Below are 18375 nucleotides of genomic sequence, written 5' to 3' on the forward strand. Positions count from 1 at the left end.
ATCTCTATCCCATCCACACACTACTCCTTTCCCCTGCCGAGTGAGTCACGCCTACCCCGAAAGGGAAATGGCTTAATGGTGTAATAATAATAATAATAACACGCACGCGATTGATGACGCTAGATGAAATAAAAAAGCAAAAGTAAATGCTAATGTTCAACTTTATTTTTTAGCATTCAGGGGAAAAATATATGGACAAAGGAATGTGGGTCCGAGATAAATTCGATGCAATTGCCTTCAAGAGTTAGTCTAATATCATGAATAAAAAGCACATACATACATACAAACTTTAAATACTATCATTTATAAGCCTTTAGAATTTGTTTGAATCGCCTTCTCTTAAATTGAAAAAATACTCTTTCATTTAGATTTTATATATTGTCTGGACGAAGGACAAAGATTTAAAATTGGATTTCTAACAGATCCGAAGATCTTGCCAAATGGTTTAAGGCGTTTCTTATATCAAAAAGTAAATCAATTTAAGAGAAAAGAATTCTTTTATCAAAAGTTTGTATACAAAATCTCGTGACAGTCGAAGGCTATTAATAAAAAGCGAATGGTGATTTTATTATAGTTTTTGCATCGCTTAATTCAATTTTAAGACCTATGGCATACTTCGAACATAATTCAGCAGTTATTAATTATAATTACATACTGAAATTCTACGACTTCGAAGCCTTAAAAATAATATTTTTTTAATGAACGAGTAGCGTCTATATAACTGTATAATTGATTATAAATCCAAACTCGTTCAATTTTATATTTAATAAAGATACTTTATTATTACTTTTACCATTAGGTTTAATAGATCAAACGGATTTACGTGTGCTTCGGGTGATGACTATTTTTTTTTGTTTTTATTAAAAACTGGTAATTCGGTTCTCGCTAAATCAGTATCGTTACAAAATAAAAAGAAACATGAGGAAATTTTAACGTCGAAAGAAATTGACGATAACAAAACTTTGCACTTGAGCTATACACAGTAGAAAAATGGATTTCGCCTCAGTGAATTGCAACCAGACCGGATTCGAGGAGTTTTTGTAGTTTCGCTGCAATATCTGGATTTTTAAGGTGACTGAAACAGAAAAAAAAACGGATTATTACGGATTCAATCGAAGACATGAGAATGATTACTGGATAAGAACCATAAATTAAATTTTACAGGATGAATAAAAAAGTTTTTTATGATAGGTTCTCAAATATAAATAAATAAAATCTAAAAATAAAAATCAGGGTGTCTACTTAAACCCTAGAAAAAGTGCTCTGACAATTACAGGTTTTTCCAGGTATTTCAAGGTTTTTCCAAGTAAAATTTTTCATAGTACGGAACCATTAAAGTATTTTGTATTTTTTTTAAAAAGGTTTAAAATTAATAATGTTAAAAAAAAAAAAAAATTCTTCAATATGCCCCTAAAGTCCATGAATTTTAATAACTAAAATACATTTTTATTTTATCTTCCTACACTTTAAATGTAGTTCACATTTAGTCAAATTAATGTGGGCACTATATTAAATTCAATTTAAAACTCTTCAAATTTCTTACTTTGCAAGTAAAAATATTAAATTTTCGACCAAACGATGAATTTCAAATAAAAAGGCGATTTTACGACAAAATAGATGAATTTTTAACCAAATAGTTAGGTTTTGAACTAAAAACTATCAATTTTCAACGCAACAAAAAACCCAATTCTTAACATAGTTAAATTTTCAACGAAAGTGATAAATTTACAATTAAAATTATGAATCTCAAACTGAAATAGTTAAATGCTAAACGAAAGAGATGAATTTTTAATTAAATAGTTTAACTTTAAATCATGCAATTCAATTTTAAACTAAAGTAATGAATATTTAACTGCAACAGTTGAATTTTCAACCAAAAAATGTGATTTTTCATACAAGCAGAGTAATTTTCTACCAAAATCATATCAACAAAGAAAAAAAAGAAAAATTTTCAACAAAGAAGTTTAATTTTTAACCAAACCGATGAATTTTTAACTAAAACGATTCATTTTCAGATGGAATGGTAAAATGTTCGAAGACAAACTAAATTTTCAAAGTAAGAGAACAAATTTTGAACAGAATAGTTACATTTACAACCAGAGATAAATTTTCTCAATCAAAATTACCAATTTAAAATTAAGAAGATTAATTATGTACCAAGAAGGACGAAATTTTAACAAAATACAATCATTTTCAACCAAACACTTGAATTTTCAACTAAAAATATAAAATTCCAACCAAAAATAGAATAGTTAAATTTTCAGTTAAAAAATGAAATTAAAAAGTTAAAATTTGTATCAAGAGAAGAATTTTCAAACATTAAAAGCTTCGAATTTTTTAAACTTTCTTCTATTTATTTCCAAAATTTAAATTATTTGCAATCTTTTCAAAACCTCTGAACCTTTTTAATATATTTTAAAATGATTCTAATAATCCCTAATTTTTTAAATTTCGAATTAATTAGGGAAATGTCCTTAAAAGTATCTGGATTACTTTTTGACAATTTTGGAATTTTAAAAAATATTCTCTTAAAATTAATTCTTGAAAAAAAAACATTACAAATTTCCACAGAAATCCTAAGAAAATTTTTTGATTCTCTTGAATCGTTTAAAATTTCACATTTTTCAATACAATAAACGTGATTCCCGGCTTGAATTTGATTTCTCGGTTAGCAAACACCCTGAAAAGACTTATTTCTTGTCCTGGAAAGCTTGGTGAAGTCCTTTGAAGTTTGTTCGTAATAATCGCTAAAACAGGATGACTGTTTTAATCAAAGAACAAAATTCCCGGTCATTTCCTGGTTGGCAAATATTTTTCCCGAACATAAAATTTAAAAAATCGAAATATAAATTTAAACAGTAAAAGTACAAGTAATACAAAATAAAGAACAAACTGTGAAGCATTCAAAATGGAACTCTTGAATTTTTAACTTTTAAAATTTTCTATTGAATTGTTCAATAATTTACACGTATGAACAGGAAAGTACTAACACTTTTCAACTGAATAATTTTAAGTTTAATGAATTCAAACTGCAAAATTCAGAATTTTTAACATTCATAAATTATAGAGTTCAAAGATTTAGATTAAGTTCCAAAAATATAAATCCAGGTTAACATTTTCAATAGTCTAAATTGAATAATAAATCAATTAACTTAAAAAATTGTCAAAATCATATTATTGAGTTATTTTAGGCCAAAAAATATTTTTAAATTTACATTTTTTCAACTTAAAAGTTCTTAAATTAGAATTTAAATTATATTTAATTTTAAATAGTTTAAGCAGCCTTGAAAAAATTTAAAATTGTATTTCCAAATCTTCAAAAAGCTAGAAGTAGTATTAAATTTTTTTTTAAATTTAGCTTTATTTTTGAAATTTTTTCAAAACATCTCAATAATTTTAAAAACTAATTTAATTTGTCCTAAAAATTTTAGAAAATCATGTGAATTTAAAAAGATGTCCTTTAAATTTTGATTTCTAAATAACAATTGAACACTTATTATTTTTAGAAACAATTAGAGTAATTTTAAGACATATTTAGAAGTTTCAAAAAGATAAAAAATTGATTTAGAATTTGAAATGATTGCAAATAATTTTAAGGGCATGTGATACTAACAGTTTCGCCGGCTTTTTTCCACAAAAATGAAAAATTTTAAAAACTGAATTCGGAGATGCTATAAAATAACATAACGATGTCCCCGGACTCTTTTTTGAGGGATAATAACAAAAAAATTTATTGCACAAAATAAAAATTGTATGCATATGCATTATTTTGAGGTTACGTCGTTTTTCATAGCTGCCTTTCCGATAATCTGAAAATTATTTATGAAATAAATTTTTTTGTTTGCCTGCAAACAAGGTTAGTTCCGGAAGATTAGATACTATGTTTATTTGTAAGACCAAAGTTTTCGGCCAAAAATATTGTGTAGTTTGGAAGTAACGCTCGGGTGAATTGTAACACACATAACCTCGAAATATACACACACGTTGTTAGCAATTTCAAACATTTTTTGATAAAAAAACACAAAAAAGTGTTTGGGACGTCCGTTAGCATGTTCGCCATCATTTCCCAGATTTTGAAGGCAAAATATTTCTTATCCTAGGAAAAATTCCGGGGGAATCTGACACTGAAAAAATCGATACTATTTCCTAAGCGCTATGCAAATTAATCACATTTTGCTCAATTAAAACTTTTTTGAATTAACCTGCAAAAAAAGTGTGTGGAGACGTCCGTTAGCATGTTCGCTATTATTTCCCAAATTTTTAAGACAAAATACTTATTATTCTAGAAAAAAAGCCGTAAATTCGTCACGAAATTTCGGTGCGAATATTCACAACCTAATTTAAAACAAAATGTAGGTTTTTGCAGTTTACAAAAAATTTAGAGGCTTTTTAAGAATCGTGAAAGGCTCCAAACGAATAAAAACATTTTCTTAAAATTCCTAGGAAAATTGAAAATGATTCTTCATTTTGAAAAATTATTTTAACATAATATTAAACAAGATTTTAACAGAATTTCAATATTATTAAAAACGACCCATGAAGAATTAAAGGTTTTTATTTTTATTTTGAGATTTGCTAAAAATTGTAGGAAAAATGTTATTAAGATTAAAATATGTTTAGAAGTTCTAAAATTTTGTTCAAAAACTTTTTTTAAATCACTTGATATCATTTTAAGTTTTTAATTAATTTCGAATCTTTTCGAAACTTCTAAATATCTCTTAAAATTACTCAAATTTTTCTAAAAATAATTTCGCTTACAAATTGAACATTTTATTAAGTAGAACAATACAAATTATAACGTTAAAATGTTAAAAGCTTTTCGAACTTTTAACAATTCAAAGCTTTCTATGCCAAACATTTAAGTTTCAAATTTTTTACTTTTAAATATTTGGCTTAAATTTAGTCGTCTTAAATTGTAAGTAAAATATTGCTCAATATTAAATAATTATTCTTTTTCTTAATGAATTTCTAAAAAATTAAATAGGTTAAAAATGGAATAACTCAGACTGAAACAATATTTTTAATTTAATAAAAGCCTTTAATTATGAATTACGAATCTGGAAATTCTTTAACTTTCAAAGGGTTTAGAATCGTTTTATCAAACCAATTATTTTACAGTTTTTAATACTTAAAGTACCGATCCATTTTAAAAATTATTTATTTATATTTACAGTTGGTAAAATAAAACTGTTTTTTATCAAAACTTTGCATTCTTAAACGTTTTTAATTTTTAATTGTTTAAGTCTTCAAGACTGCACGTTAAATATTTTAAAAATAAAAATCTAAAATAGAGCATTTTTCAGGTAAAAGATTTTCGAATTACGCAGTATAAACTGAATGATACCATAATGTAAAAAGATATCAATTCAACTGTCATTTCCCGGTCCAGCGGCCACCCTGTAGAAAACCCTGAAAGACGGAGAATAAATTCGAAAATACTCACTCTTGCAATGCTTTAGGATCGCTCTGCATCTGTTCCAAAATCAATCTCATGGCCGGATCTCGCAATATACTCTGCACCTCCGGATCAGCCATGGCTCGCTTCCTGACTTCCTCAGGATTGGAACTAACTGCCACTGAACACGAACGATATCCGTCCAAAGCCTCACTATTGCTTGGATCCAGATCCAACGCCTTCTGATAAGCTGCCAACGCTTTTCCCTGTTGCTGCATACCCTGCAAAATCTTTCCTTTCCTGATCCATCCCTTGATAAATTTAGGATCTATCTCCACACACTTCTCGCAGTCCTTCAGTCCTAAATCAAATGCAGCCAATTTCGTATAACAAGCCGCTCTATTACTATAATATTTCGGATCGTCCGGATTTCTTAAAATGGCTTCCGTGTAATGTTTCACTGCCGATGCATAATCACCAATCTTGAACTTCTCATTTCCTAGTTCCTTCTCCTCCTCAGCCTTCTGCGGATCAACATAGGCTTTTCTCTCCTCCTCCTTGATAATCTTCTCTATATCAGAAAGCAAACTTCGAATCTCCGGCGTTCTGTGTTCCGACATTGACTTCTCGTAATAAACCTTCGCCTGCTTCCAATTATTCAATTTTTTATGCGCGTGGCCGATTCTCGTGAAGGCCTTGGCGATGAGTTTGAAGTCCGCCCTGTTCTCGCGACCAATCTCGATCGCCTTCTCGCACTGCTCTATGCACTTCTCGTACTCTTTTTGTTCGAAGTAGACGGCGGCAATGTTTAGTAGAAATGTGATTTCCGTCGGATTGAGTTCAACGGCTTTGTTGTAATGTTCAAGTGCGACATCGAAGTTCTTCTTCTTGTAGGCCTCGTTTCCAAGATTCTTTTCCTGGAGCGCCTGCTTCTTCTCGGGAGGGAGATTATCTTCTTCCTTAGGTTTCGGCTGCTCTTTCGGCTTTGGAGGTTCTTCCTTCTTCGGTGGATCGGTGTCCATGGGTTCTTCCATGTCCATGTTCATTCCAAAAAGAACCCCGAGGGTCGTCATTACTCTATTGTCTTGCAATTTCATTCCTAGGAGTTTTGGATTTGAACGGATCTCTTGGATGAGTTTCAAGTATTCAGGGTCATCGAGGTAGGCTCTGGTTCGAGGATCGTTCCTAAGTTTAACGAAGAGGTCGGGGGTGTTGAAAGGGTTTGACATCGAAGGCGCATGTTGTTGGGCTCGAAGATCAGCGAGACTTTCTCTGATTTGGGCGTTTGTGGGGTCGAGCTGCAAGCCTTTTTCGTAGGCTTTGATGGATTCTTCTATGTCGCCCAAATAGGCCAAGGCACTTCCTTTTCGCGAATAACCTTTAGGCCAGTCGGGTTGGAGGGAAACAGTCTTTTCAGCGTCATCGAGAGCCTGGTTGTATTTTCCTGACTTGGCATACGCTGCTGACCTATTGCTGTAGAGAACATGGTTTGTGGGGTCAACAGTGATTCCCTCGGTATAAAACTTGATCGCCTCGTCAAATTTTCCTTCCTGCAAGGCCTTGTTTCCCTTGTCCTTCAATTCCGTCACCTGAAAATAATCAAATCAAATATTTTACTATTGAGAATGGTGGTCTACGATTTCGCCACCTGGTGCCGAAAACTGGAACTAGAATGAGTAGGTACCATTTTAAAGATGTACATTAATTTTTGCATAAGTGTTTTTAAGATATTTTTGTGAAGTATAAAACAATGATTGAATACGAATAATAGACGATTTAGGGTGGCCGTTTTAATCCAAGAAAAAATTCCCGGTCATTTCCTGGTTAGCAAACATTTTCCATGGTCAATGAAATTTAAAAAATGGAACTCTAAAGCTAACAATTATTCCATTCGAATGAACAAAAACTGAGCTGCACATGAAAGCACTCAAAGTGGAACTCTTGAATTTCAATATTTTAAAACAGAAGTTTAAAAGTTTTTTCATTTAATAATTTTGTATTCAAATCTCATTGAAATGTTCAATAATTTACACGTGTAAAATGCAAAATGCACTTAAACTGAAAAATAAATTTTTTAACTTTTATAAGTTCAAAAGATTCAGTTCAGAGTTCAAAGATTCAGATTCAGTTCTAAAAATATAAATCCACGTTATCATTTCCAATGCTCGAAAGTCTAAATTGAAGAATCAATCAATGAATTAAAAAATTATAAAAACTTTTTTTATAAACTGAACCCTTCTTAAATGCCTTAAAATGCTACCCAATATTATTTGAAAATCTTTAAACATCTGCATGTTGTTTAGATTTTCTTTCAAATTTTGTATTATTTTTGAAATCATTTTAGAACTTTTAAACACCCCTTAAAATTAATCGATTTATTCTATTTTTTTTAATTCTGCCATATTAAATAAATTTTCTTTAAATCTTCCACATTTATTTTTTATAATTTCGTAAATCTTTCTAAATATTTTTAAACAATAACTCTAAATTATCTTTTCAAAATAAAAATCATTTTCAATTTTCATAGGAAATGTTTTTTGATCTTCTGAAGCCATTCAAATTTTTTAAATAGCTTTTAAATTTTTTATTCAAAATCTGCCAAAATCGAGATTTTATTTTAAATTAGGCCGTGGGCTATTTACACCAAAATTAAAAAATTTAATTTGCAAATTAAATTTTTTTAAATAGAACAATTAAAATGTAACGTTCAAAATTTAGTTTTCAATATTTACTATAATTACTGATTTTAAATAAACAGTCAGATATTTCTAAATATTAATTCATTCTTATTTTTCTTAATTAAAAAATTCCAAATTGAATGGTTTAGAAATGTAATATTGTAGACTAAAATAATATGTGAAATTTATAGAAGCTTTTAATTATGAATATCTTATTTTGAAATTATTTAAAAATTGAAAATAGTTTATAAATTTTAAATCGGGTGTTTACATGTGTTTAACTAATAAGACTTACCAATTGGTATAGTTTACATAATTTTTAACGTTAAAAACTGGAAGTTCTAAAATTGCAAACTGATTTCGAATCGTCTTGTAAAATTATTATTCACTTTTTAAATCTTAAAGAACAGTTCAATGTTAAAAATCACTATTAATTTATATTGACAGTTGATCAAGTAAAAATATTTTTTATCTAAAATCTTCGATTTCAAACGCTTCTAATTTTGAATGGCTTAAGTCTTTAAAACTGCATCTTAACATTCTTTTTAAAAAAATGTACACTTAACAATTAAAATCTAAAATAAAAAAATTGTTAAAGTGGAAGAATAGTTATTAAAAAAACGATGAGAATCACAGACAGATTTTTGTCTATAAATTTGTAAAATTCCCGGGCAAAAAATACATTCACTGTCATTTCCCGGGCTCATAAGATTCCTAATTTCCCGGTCCAGCGGCCACCCTGCGATTGGAATTTAAATAAGAATTCTATCCTAACTTTTAGATCAGTTTTTAAATACTAAATACTCCATGTAAAATTAATTAAAATTTACTTTGAGTTCATTTTTGCTTTAAAATGTGTCCATTTAAGTTTATAAGCATTTGAAAATCACAATAAATGGAAACAATGATTTTTTTTTAAAGAAAAATATTTCAATGCAAAAATATGGTTTTCCACCTTATTAGATGTAAATTCTATCTAAATCTCTTTTTTCCAAAAGACTTATTTTTAGTATCCAATAAACACTTTCAACTCCGCATAAAAAATCGTTAGAACACTTTTATGCGAAAATTAAAATGGATCTTTAAAATCGTACCTATTCTTTCTAGTTCGGATTTTTGTCACCAGGTGGCGTATCCCAGTTTAACTATTCCCAATAAGTTCTTTAAAACATAAAAAATTTCGAAGTAAGCCTTCAAAACTATTTCTTAATTATAAAAGTTTCAAACTTGTTGGACAAGAACAAATATATAAATAATTATGTAGTGCTTCTCTGAATTTCGTAGCAAGATGGTCGGAAAACTTTATATTCAAAATTCCCTGGCTTTTTTCCCTAATCATTAATATTTAAAAGACAAAATTCTGATCTTGTAAAATTTTTAATATGGAATTGTTTATGAACGGAACAAAACAAATTTAAATTTTTTTATCCTTCTCAAGGCTGTCACAGCCTAATTTACTTGAAATGAGAACAATGCAGTGAAAAGAAAAATATTTAAGCTGAATTAAATCCTGAAATTCCTTTAAATTTATTAAAATACTTTGATAACTTTAAAAATTCCTTAAGATCATAAAAATCCACGGAAATCTTATAAAATATCATAAAATCTTATATGTCCTATAAAACTCATTGGATTTTTTTTTATTTCTTGAAAATGCCTTGGCTTCTTTTCAAGTTCCTCCAAATATTTCAAATCCTTTGAAATCCCATCAATGTATTTGAATGAATTAAAAATTAATTTGAATCTTTTAAAATGCCCTAAAATATTTCGAAAAATATTTCCTTCAAATCTTCTAAAATACCCCCAAAAAATTAAATCCTTTGAAATCTGATGAAATTATTGAAATCTATTTAAAAATTCTCTAAGATATTTCTAATCCTTTAAAATCTATAACATTAACATTTGTTTAATCTCTGGAAGATATTTTAGAATCTTTTTAAATGCCTTACAATATTTCAAATCTATTGAAATCCCTTTAAATTATGGAAATCTATTAAATATTATTTGGAATAATTTTAAATACCTTAAAATGTTTCAAATCCCTTGAAATTCTTTCCAATTATTGAAATCCTATTAAAATTCCTTGGAATTTTTACAAGTATCCTAAAATCTTTTAAAATGTCCTAAGATCTTTTTTAATCCTTGGAAATATTTTTAAATCCCTTGAAACTTTGTAAAACTCTGGAAAATTTCTTGGGAATTTAAAAAAAAATACCTTGAAATATTTCAGATGCATTGAAATTCACTTCAAATTATTGAAATCCATTGAAAATTTCTTGGATTAAAAAAAAAACCTCAACTATTTCGAAACCCTTTGGAATCACTTCAAATTATTGAAATCAATTGAAAATTCCTTTGAATCTTTCAAAATACTTTAAAATTTTGGAAATCCTTCAAAATCTAATTAAATTACTCAAATGAATTTTAAAATCTTTGGGAGACTTTTAAATACTTTTAAATGTTTGAAGCCCTTCAGAATTAATAAGAACAGGTTTTCTTCTGCTATTTGTGAATTAAAATTGGTAATAACATTTTATGGAATTGAGTGCATTTTTGAGAAGAATTATCATTCTGAGTTGCAATACCAGATAATTTTTGTTTGTAAGAATTACAATTCCGATTTGGAACAGAGAATTTGGTAAAACAAGAATTATGATTTTTTACGGAAATTCCCTGTTCCCATTGTCAAAATTATATTTCTTTACTTAACTTCCCCGTTTTAAAGTGAAAATTATAATTCTTTACAGGGATTTTTGTTAGATTTCATTAACTTATTCCCCATCCAAACTAAAAATTACATATTTTTCAATTCCCCATTTACAATTAAGTAAATTTCCTAGATTCCTCGTTCCAAGTCAGAATCATATTTATTCACAACATTTTCTACTATAATTCAGAAACATAGTAACTTCCTTTTCCCAACATTTGAAAGAGGGAAGTTTTAAATTCCAATTTTTAAAATCAGAATTAAAAATACGGTTAGAAAATTCCTGTTCCATGTTCATGTCCTAAACTAAAAATTATCCTTCATAGTTTTTTTTAAAGAAAATTCCCTGTCTAATGTAAAACTTGTAAATCTTTACGGGGATTAACTCTCCCAATTGTCAAAATTATATGTATTTATTTTTTAAATTTAATTTCAAAACTTGGATTTATAATTCGTTTCGAAAATTCGAGAGAATTAGAATTAATTGAAGAGAATTAGAGAAATAATTTTCGTTTTTAAAATACAGCATTTAATATTTTTAAATCGATTTTTGGATAAAGGATATTCCTTTGTAGAAAGTCTACACTGTAAAAAATATTTCTTGTAATTTTAACACTTTCAGAGATGGACGCAATATTGACTACTCCCAAAGAAGCGTTTTTACAGGAAAAAATTAAAAATTGCAGTTTATAATTTCACTTTTAGGTTTTGCGATTATACAGTTCACTTTGTAAAAGTACAAATGAGATGTATATTTGTAGGTGATGGTATTCTTACTGGAAATTACTGGAAAATTCCCAGAAAAGATTGTATTTGTACTATAAATTGAAAATATTCTACTCAAATCAGAAATATTACAAACACTATTAAGAATGTTTAAAAATAATAAGATGTTGTTTAAATTAATTTATATTATTAAATGTCCTGAGAGAAATGTGTAATATTATAAAAATAAACTCTCATATTATTCTACTACAAAAATAGCATTTCTTCGAGTTTATAAAAATTAAATTCGATCGAAGTCGGCTTCTGCATGCCCATTAGCGTCAGTATCAGGGATTTCGTTAATTGCGTGATCGGTCGCTGCTTAAAAAACATAATTTGTTTCGTGATGTAATTTTTTTCGAAAACGATTTTATTATAAACTCAGTGCTGAATAAAACAGCACAAAGTGACACAACAACAAAAAATTTCGACAAACGCACGTGCGCGCAGTTATGGCTGTCATGGCGAATGGTTGATGATTCCCGCCGCGTTCGCAATTTTGATTTTCCGCTTTCAGCCAGGACTCGAGTTTAATTCTATTATTGCCGAACTTCATAATCTTTCTATTTATAAAATGTCCCTTTAGGGATCGTCCATATATTACGTAAGACATTTTTCTTTTGTTTATTTAGCTGTGTCCTTTTCAACTTGATAAAAATATTATTTTCGTCTTTATTCAAACAACAGAAAAACGTCTTACGTAATATATGGACAATCCCTTAGCAATATTTTTGTACATTACATACACATAATTATTCTCTTAATTTTATTAATTTAGATTAAATATATGTGTATAACAAAAAATGAAATTCATTTTTAGGATTTTTACCATTTTTATGAATACTTTTACCAATTTTTAATACAGTTTTTCCAAAAGTTTGGAATTTTGCAATATGTCTTTGTTTTATCAACAAAGAAAGTGCACAATTACACGAATTATCGATATTCCTAAAATTTTGTACTTCTACAATCGTGAAGAAAATTCAATACGTTTTTGCTATAGTCCCATGCTAGGAGTGGTAAAATTACAAATTCATTCGCAACCCTAACCTTCAAATTGCATTATCGTCACACTCCAAGTGGTAATAGTACAAGAAGTTTTCTGTGTAATTTTACAATAACAGCCAATAACAACCGTGACACTTTTTTTTAGTTTTTTACAGTGTAGAGTTCTTACACTAACCCACTAACCTATGAACCCAAACTTCATGAATAGGAAATACGTCCTTTTTTTGTTGATAATAACCAGAAAGCGTTAATTTTAACATTATAATCAATAGTTGCTACATTAAGTAACAATAATTGTCATTTTTTCTCGAGGAATGAATTGAATGCTATTCTTTTTGATATTTACAAAATTTTGAGGTTAGGAACAGCGCATTGTCCACAAATTCGTTTTCCTCTTGCTTACTTTCTAGAAATCACTCGTGACTAATAGTAAAATAGAGAAACATAAGATTAATGCAAATAAAAAAAAAAAGAAATTACGAAATAATAACCATGTGCTTCAAATTCTTAATAATCCATAAAAACCCTAGAATAAAATCGTCGTAATCGTTTATCGAACAAAGCCAATTCCAGTCATATTTATTTGCATGACTCTTCACAAATTTCATTTACCTCCCTTTGCAAAATTTTAGATCCAAAATTGTGTTTTTTTTTTATTTCACAAATTTGGATGAAATGAAAATCGTTTTAATTCAGACAAATCTAAGAATATTCTAGATCAAATTGACATTTCAAGGACATCCTAACTTCTCCTTTTCAGTAATCATTGCTTCAATTAAAACATTTCTAATTATCTCAACCGACAGAGATAATATTTAGGCAGAAAATTGTTTAAAAAATACTTTAATTGGAGAAAAAAAAATCGAAGCACGCTGTCACAATGACTGTTTCTAAAATTGCAAAAAATCCGCGAAATATCGAGTATAGAGTAAACTTTTTTTTGTAATTTATTAATTTAGGGTAATTTTTTGCACTTACTTTGTCCATAACTTCGTGATTGTTTCTCTTTTTTTCGAAAAAAAATAGTTTTTATCGTTCAATAAACTCACACGCCGGTGCACAAATTTCAGAAAGCTTGAGAAAGCTCCAGAAAATGGTTGTCAGCGACTCTGTTGGCGAGCGCTGTAACTATTTAAATACTCAAATAAATCAAGCAAGTGTGTCAATAAAAATGCAACCTATAATCAACCATCTCTGAATCAACTGAGTTAAGAAAAGGATAGAACTTCGAGAAAATTCGTGTTCTTTCTGAAATTTGCGCGACTTGGCGCAACATCCAAACATTATTTATTAATTTTTTTTTTTTGAAATGTGTGGATTGAAAAAGAAAGGAGAACATCAAATTGACTAAAAAATGGAAGTTCTAGAACGGGAATGAGCATAAAATGTTATTATTTTCTTCAAAATTCAAAAATTTTATCAAAAACAAAAAAGTCAATATTTTTGGTTTAAAATTCGTCTTTTCGAGTTGAAAATGTAACCATTTGGCCGCATCTTATTAATTGTGTTGACATTCATGTTTTCGGTTTAAAAATTCAACTTTTTAAAGCAAAATCGTATGTTTGGTTAAATTCAATTTTTTTTTGTTTGTTTCACATTAAAATCTTTTTTGCTCAAAATTTTGTTGTTGCTTATTCATTATTTTAATTAAAAACTTCCCTTTTTTCTCTTGATAATTTAATTATTTTGTTGAAAATTCAATTTTTAATTGGTTAAAAATTAATTTTTGAACTAAAAGTTTAACTATTACATTTTATGTTAAAAATTTGTTTTCATTTAAAAATTCATGTATTTTTTGGAAAAATTATACCTTTGGTTAAAAATGTATTTTGTTGAAAAATCGTTTATATTTTTTTGGTCAAACATGAAGTTTTTTAGAAGTATCTACACGTACAGAACAAATCTGGCTATTTGTTGAAATGAATTTTTTTTATTAAAAATTAAAATAATTTTTGTTGAGAATTCATATTTTTTATTGAAAATTTAACCAAATGTTTGATAGTTGAAGAACTTTGTTAAAAATTAATTTTTTTCGTTAATGATTTATCATTTTAGTCTGAAATTCATCAGTTTATTTGCAAAATTAACTATTGTACTCAAAATATGTTTTTTTTTTGCAAATTAGTTTTATTAATTGAAAATTGATTTATTCCATTTTTGGTTGTAAATTGATCTTTTTCAGTTAAAAAATCTTTATTGTTGAATTCTATTATTTTTGATTATAAATAAGAATTTTTTTGCTTACAATATCAAGTATTAAATTTTTCATCGAGACTTCATATTTTTTGGTAGAAAATTCGCTTATTTGATTGAAAGTTAAACTGCTTCATTATGAGTTCACTTTTTTGTTTGATGATTCATCATTTTAGTTAAAAATTGATTTTTATGGTTGGAAAATATAACTATTTCGTTGAAAATTCATTGTATATTTGGTTAAAAATTAATTCTTTTCACCGAAATTTTAAGTATTCCACTTTTGGTAGATAATTCATGTATTTTGTTAAAAATTCATTTTTTTTATAGAAAATAATTTCAGTGGTTGAAAATGTATCTTTTTGGTTGAACATTAATTTCTCTGGTTGAGAATTTAACTCTTATGTTGAAAATTAATTTAAAAATTGAAAATTTGGTTAAACTTGCATATATTTTGTCATCTTTTTTTTATAAAAAATTAATCTTATTGGTTGAAAATTCATCATTTTGATTGAAAATTGAACTATTTCGTTGAAAATACTATTGGACATAATAATTATAATAATAATGATTTATATTCTTTAAAAAACTATAAAATTAATTAGTTTGTATAACTATAGTTACTGGATATTGTAGTAAATCCAAACATTTATTTATAAGAGATATTAATATCAAATTCAGGAATAAAATCATAGAACAATAAAATTCAGATGAGTCCTCCCTTACCAACAGATGGTGAATATTTAGGTAACAACTTTTATATTCTATATTGCTATATGTATAGTTATAGTGTGTACTTTCTACTATGTGTAAATAATAAAAGACGATTTTTTGTTATTTTTTGCACTAATCCGATAGATATATGTTACATATGTAAGAAAATCTTGTCGTTATGAAATCATTACCTTTCAAAAATTTCTGATAGATTGCGCTAGATTGCGCATTTGGCGAAATCGATTAGTAAAAAAAAAGAATATAATTTGATTCTCATTTTGTTTATTTGGTGCAATAATACAAGCCAATATATATTTGAACCATGTATATTTGAACCTCTTAATCTATGTTAATTGGACTATTTATCCCGAATTTCGGGACAAAACACCTCGAATATATAAATATTACATACATTTGTTGAAAACAATAATTAATAGTTTAAAATTGTATTTTATTGTGTAACTTATTTTTAATTATTTTCAATTGACGAATCTCGAAATCGAATATTTCCATATAAGAATTCTGAAAACTGTATAATTTAAAGTTCAAAGTAATTGCAATTTTATGTATTATTTCTAATTAAAAATTAAAAGCGTTCAAAATTGAATAACTGAAAATTGAAATAATTTTCAATTTGAAACGATTAAAATATGACAGTTGGAAATTAAAAACTAAATTGAAAATTTTTCCATTTTTTAACTTAAAACTTTAAATATCTTTAAAAAAGTTCAAAATAGAGAAAGTCATTTTAAATGAGAAGCTTTAAATCATTGCAAAATTTGTACTAAGCAACATTGAAAATTAAACAAATAATATTTTGAACTTCGTTTAAAAAGAAAAAAAAAGTTTTCACCAAGAATTATTTTGATATTAAAACTTTTATACATAGTCAAGCTCATTCAAATTTAAGTTATTTTAAGTAAATTCATATGGTTTAAAAATTAGAATTTTTCAAACTGTTACTTATGCTTTTCAAAATTAAAACTTAAGAAAGGGACAAATTGAAAGTGTAGAGTTCAGTATGAAAATTCATATTTCTAAAACTATAATGATTCAAAATTGATTCTTTTTAGCATCTTCCATCCCTTAATTAGAAAAATAAGCTGAATCCAAATATTATTACAAAAATTAGTTAACTATTTTTACATCAGTGTTAAATTCTAATTTTTTAGAAGAATGTTTAAATATGCAAATTCTTAGGATTTCTGAGCTTTGAGAGTCACAATGTTGCCATTTTTTCTCTTAAATAAATATGATAAAATATTTATAAATTTGAATTGTTCATTCATATGTTAAAGATATTGCGTAGTATAGTTTATAGAAATAAAGGATGATATATGTCTAGATAATAATGCATAATTTAATTTAGGACATATTTTTAAATATACGTAAATAGGGCAATACTAACAGATGGAGATTATAAATTTAAGGAAAAATTATTTCACAATGCACAGCATTTTGTGTGAATAACTTGAAGGCTATTTATAAATAGAATTAGATGTAGAATTTGACATCCTTCAGACCAGATAAAATACCATAATGATGTTGAGAAGATCCTTTATTCAATTGGCTTCTAGACATTTCGAGAGTCAAATGTTGTCCTCATCAGGAAAACAGGAATCCAATGTCAAAATATAAGTCCTTATAGATTTACGAAAGAGTAAGCAAATTTATTGGTTACATAATCATGTGCTTACATTTCATCTCGAATTTGTTCTGGGTTGTTAATACTTGAATGCATGGGCGGATTAAGACCTTTCGGCGCCCGGAGCTAAAATAACGTTGGGGCCCCTTTAAGGCGGTTGGACTTAACATTTTACTTTCATTTAAAATTAGTTCATGATAAAAAAATTCAAAAATTTAATTGAAAAAATTTTACTAAAATTTTTTTTAGGACTTTATTATTTTTGTTTATAAGCGGGTTATTTTACTGTATATTATATGTTTTTCTTGGGGAGAAGGGGGCCCCCACTAGCGTGGGGCCCGGTGCTTCAGCACCACCAAGCCCTCCCCATGATCCGGCACTGCTTGAATGCTATATCATATATTTAAAAGAAAAGAGATCATCAATAATTTATCTACATTGAGAAATTATTAACCACAATTTTAAATTTAAATTTAAAAAAGGAAACAGAATGCACGTTCTGCTTCATATTGAAGGCTAACTTCGAAGGTTATTTATAATATCAATGGTGCATTTCGTGTACACATTTTCAAGATTTCATTATAATTTGTCATTAAATTTACACTGCAAAAACGTTTTCTTCTATGAATATCATGATTTTGTACAAGTTTCCAGAAAAAGTTTCGAATGACATTCCGCTGATATTTTGTTTTATAATAAGAATAAAAATCTGAGGATACATCATTCAAATTTATTTAATATATGTTAAGTTTTACGGAAAGAGCTTGCTCAATTGACACTACTGAAAGACAGTTTGAATTAAAGAAATATTTGTCGAAAAAATGGTGGTTGTTTGATAATGGTTTTCAGTGAACATGCCTTCATGGCAATAGGGTATATACCGGGAAATCCCATTTGATCCCATTTATCTCCACGGTTGTCCCAAGGATATCCCAGAGATAACCGGTCGGATTTCCCGCAAGGTGGAAATTTGGATATCCTTGGGATAACCCCAGGATATCCCTGGGATATCCAAATTTCCGTCTTGCGGAATATCCGACGGGTTATCCCTGGGATATCCTTAGGACAACCTGGGAGATAAATGGGATCAATTAGGATATCCCGGTATATCCTATTGATGTGAGGGTGTGATGACTAATGAAATATGATGCATGTGGATAATAAAATAAAAGATAGAAACTAGGTAATTGTTATTTTGTTTAATTCTAAGTACATAGTACATAATACAAGCCCCCCCCCCCCCCGACACACACTCACACATGACCATATA

The 18375-nt window shown here is 27.7% G+C and overlaps 1 protein-coding gene across 1 annotated transcript in view; it reads right to left on the reverse strand.

Annotated features, from left to right (window-relative positions):
- Positions 1–145: 145 nt before the first annotated feature.
- Positions 146–18375, reverse strand: part of LOC117178529 (stress-induced-phosphoprotein 1-like) — a 56250-nt gene continuing 38020 nt past the window's right edge. The window contains exons 4-6 of the mRNA XM_033369956.1: positions 13532–13558; positions 5444–6984; positions 146–1075 (exon numbers count right to left, since the gene is read on the reverse strand). Of these exons, the coding sequence (XP_033225847.1) occupies positions 1003–1075; positions 5444–6984; positions 13532–13558 (1641 nt within the window). The 3' untranslated portion in view covers positions 146–1002. The remainder of the gene's footprint in view (positions 1076–5443; positions 6985–13531; positions 13559–18375) is intronic.

Source organism: Belonocnema kinseyi, chromosome 8 (assembly GCF_010883055.1).
Source record: "Belonocnema kinseyi isolate 2016_QV_RU_SX_M_011 chromosome 8, B_treatae_v1, whole genome shotgun sequence".
NCBI lineage: Eukaryota > Metazoa > Arthropoda > Insecta > Hymenoptera > Cynipidae > Belonocnema > Belonocnema kinseyi.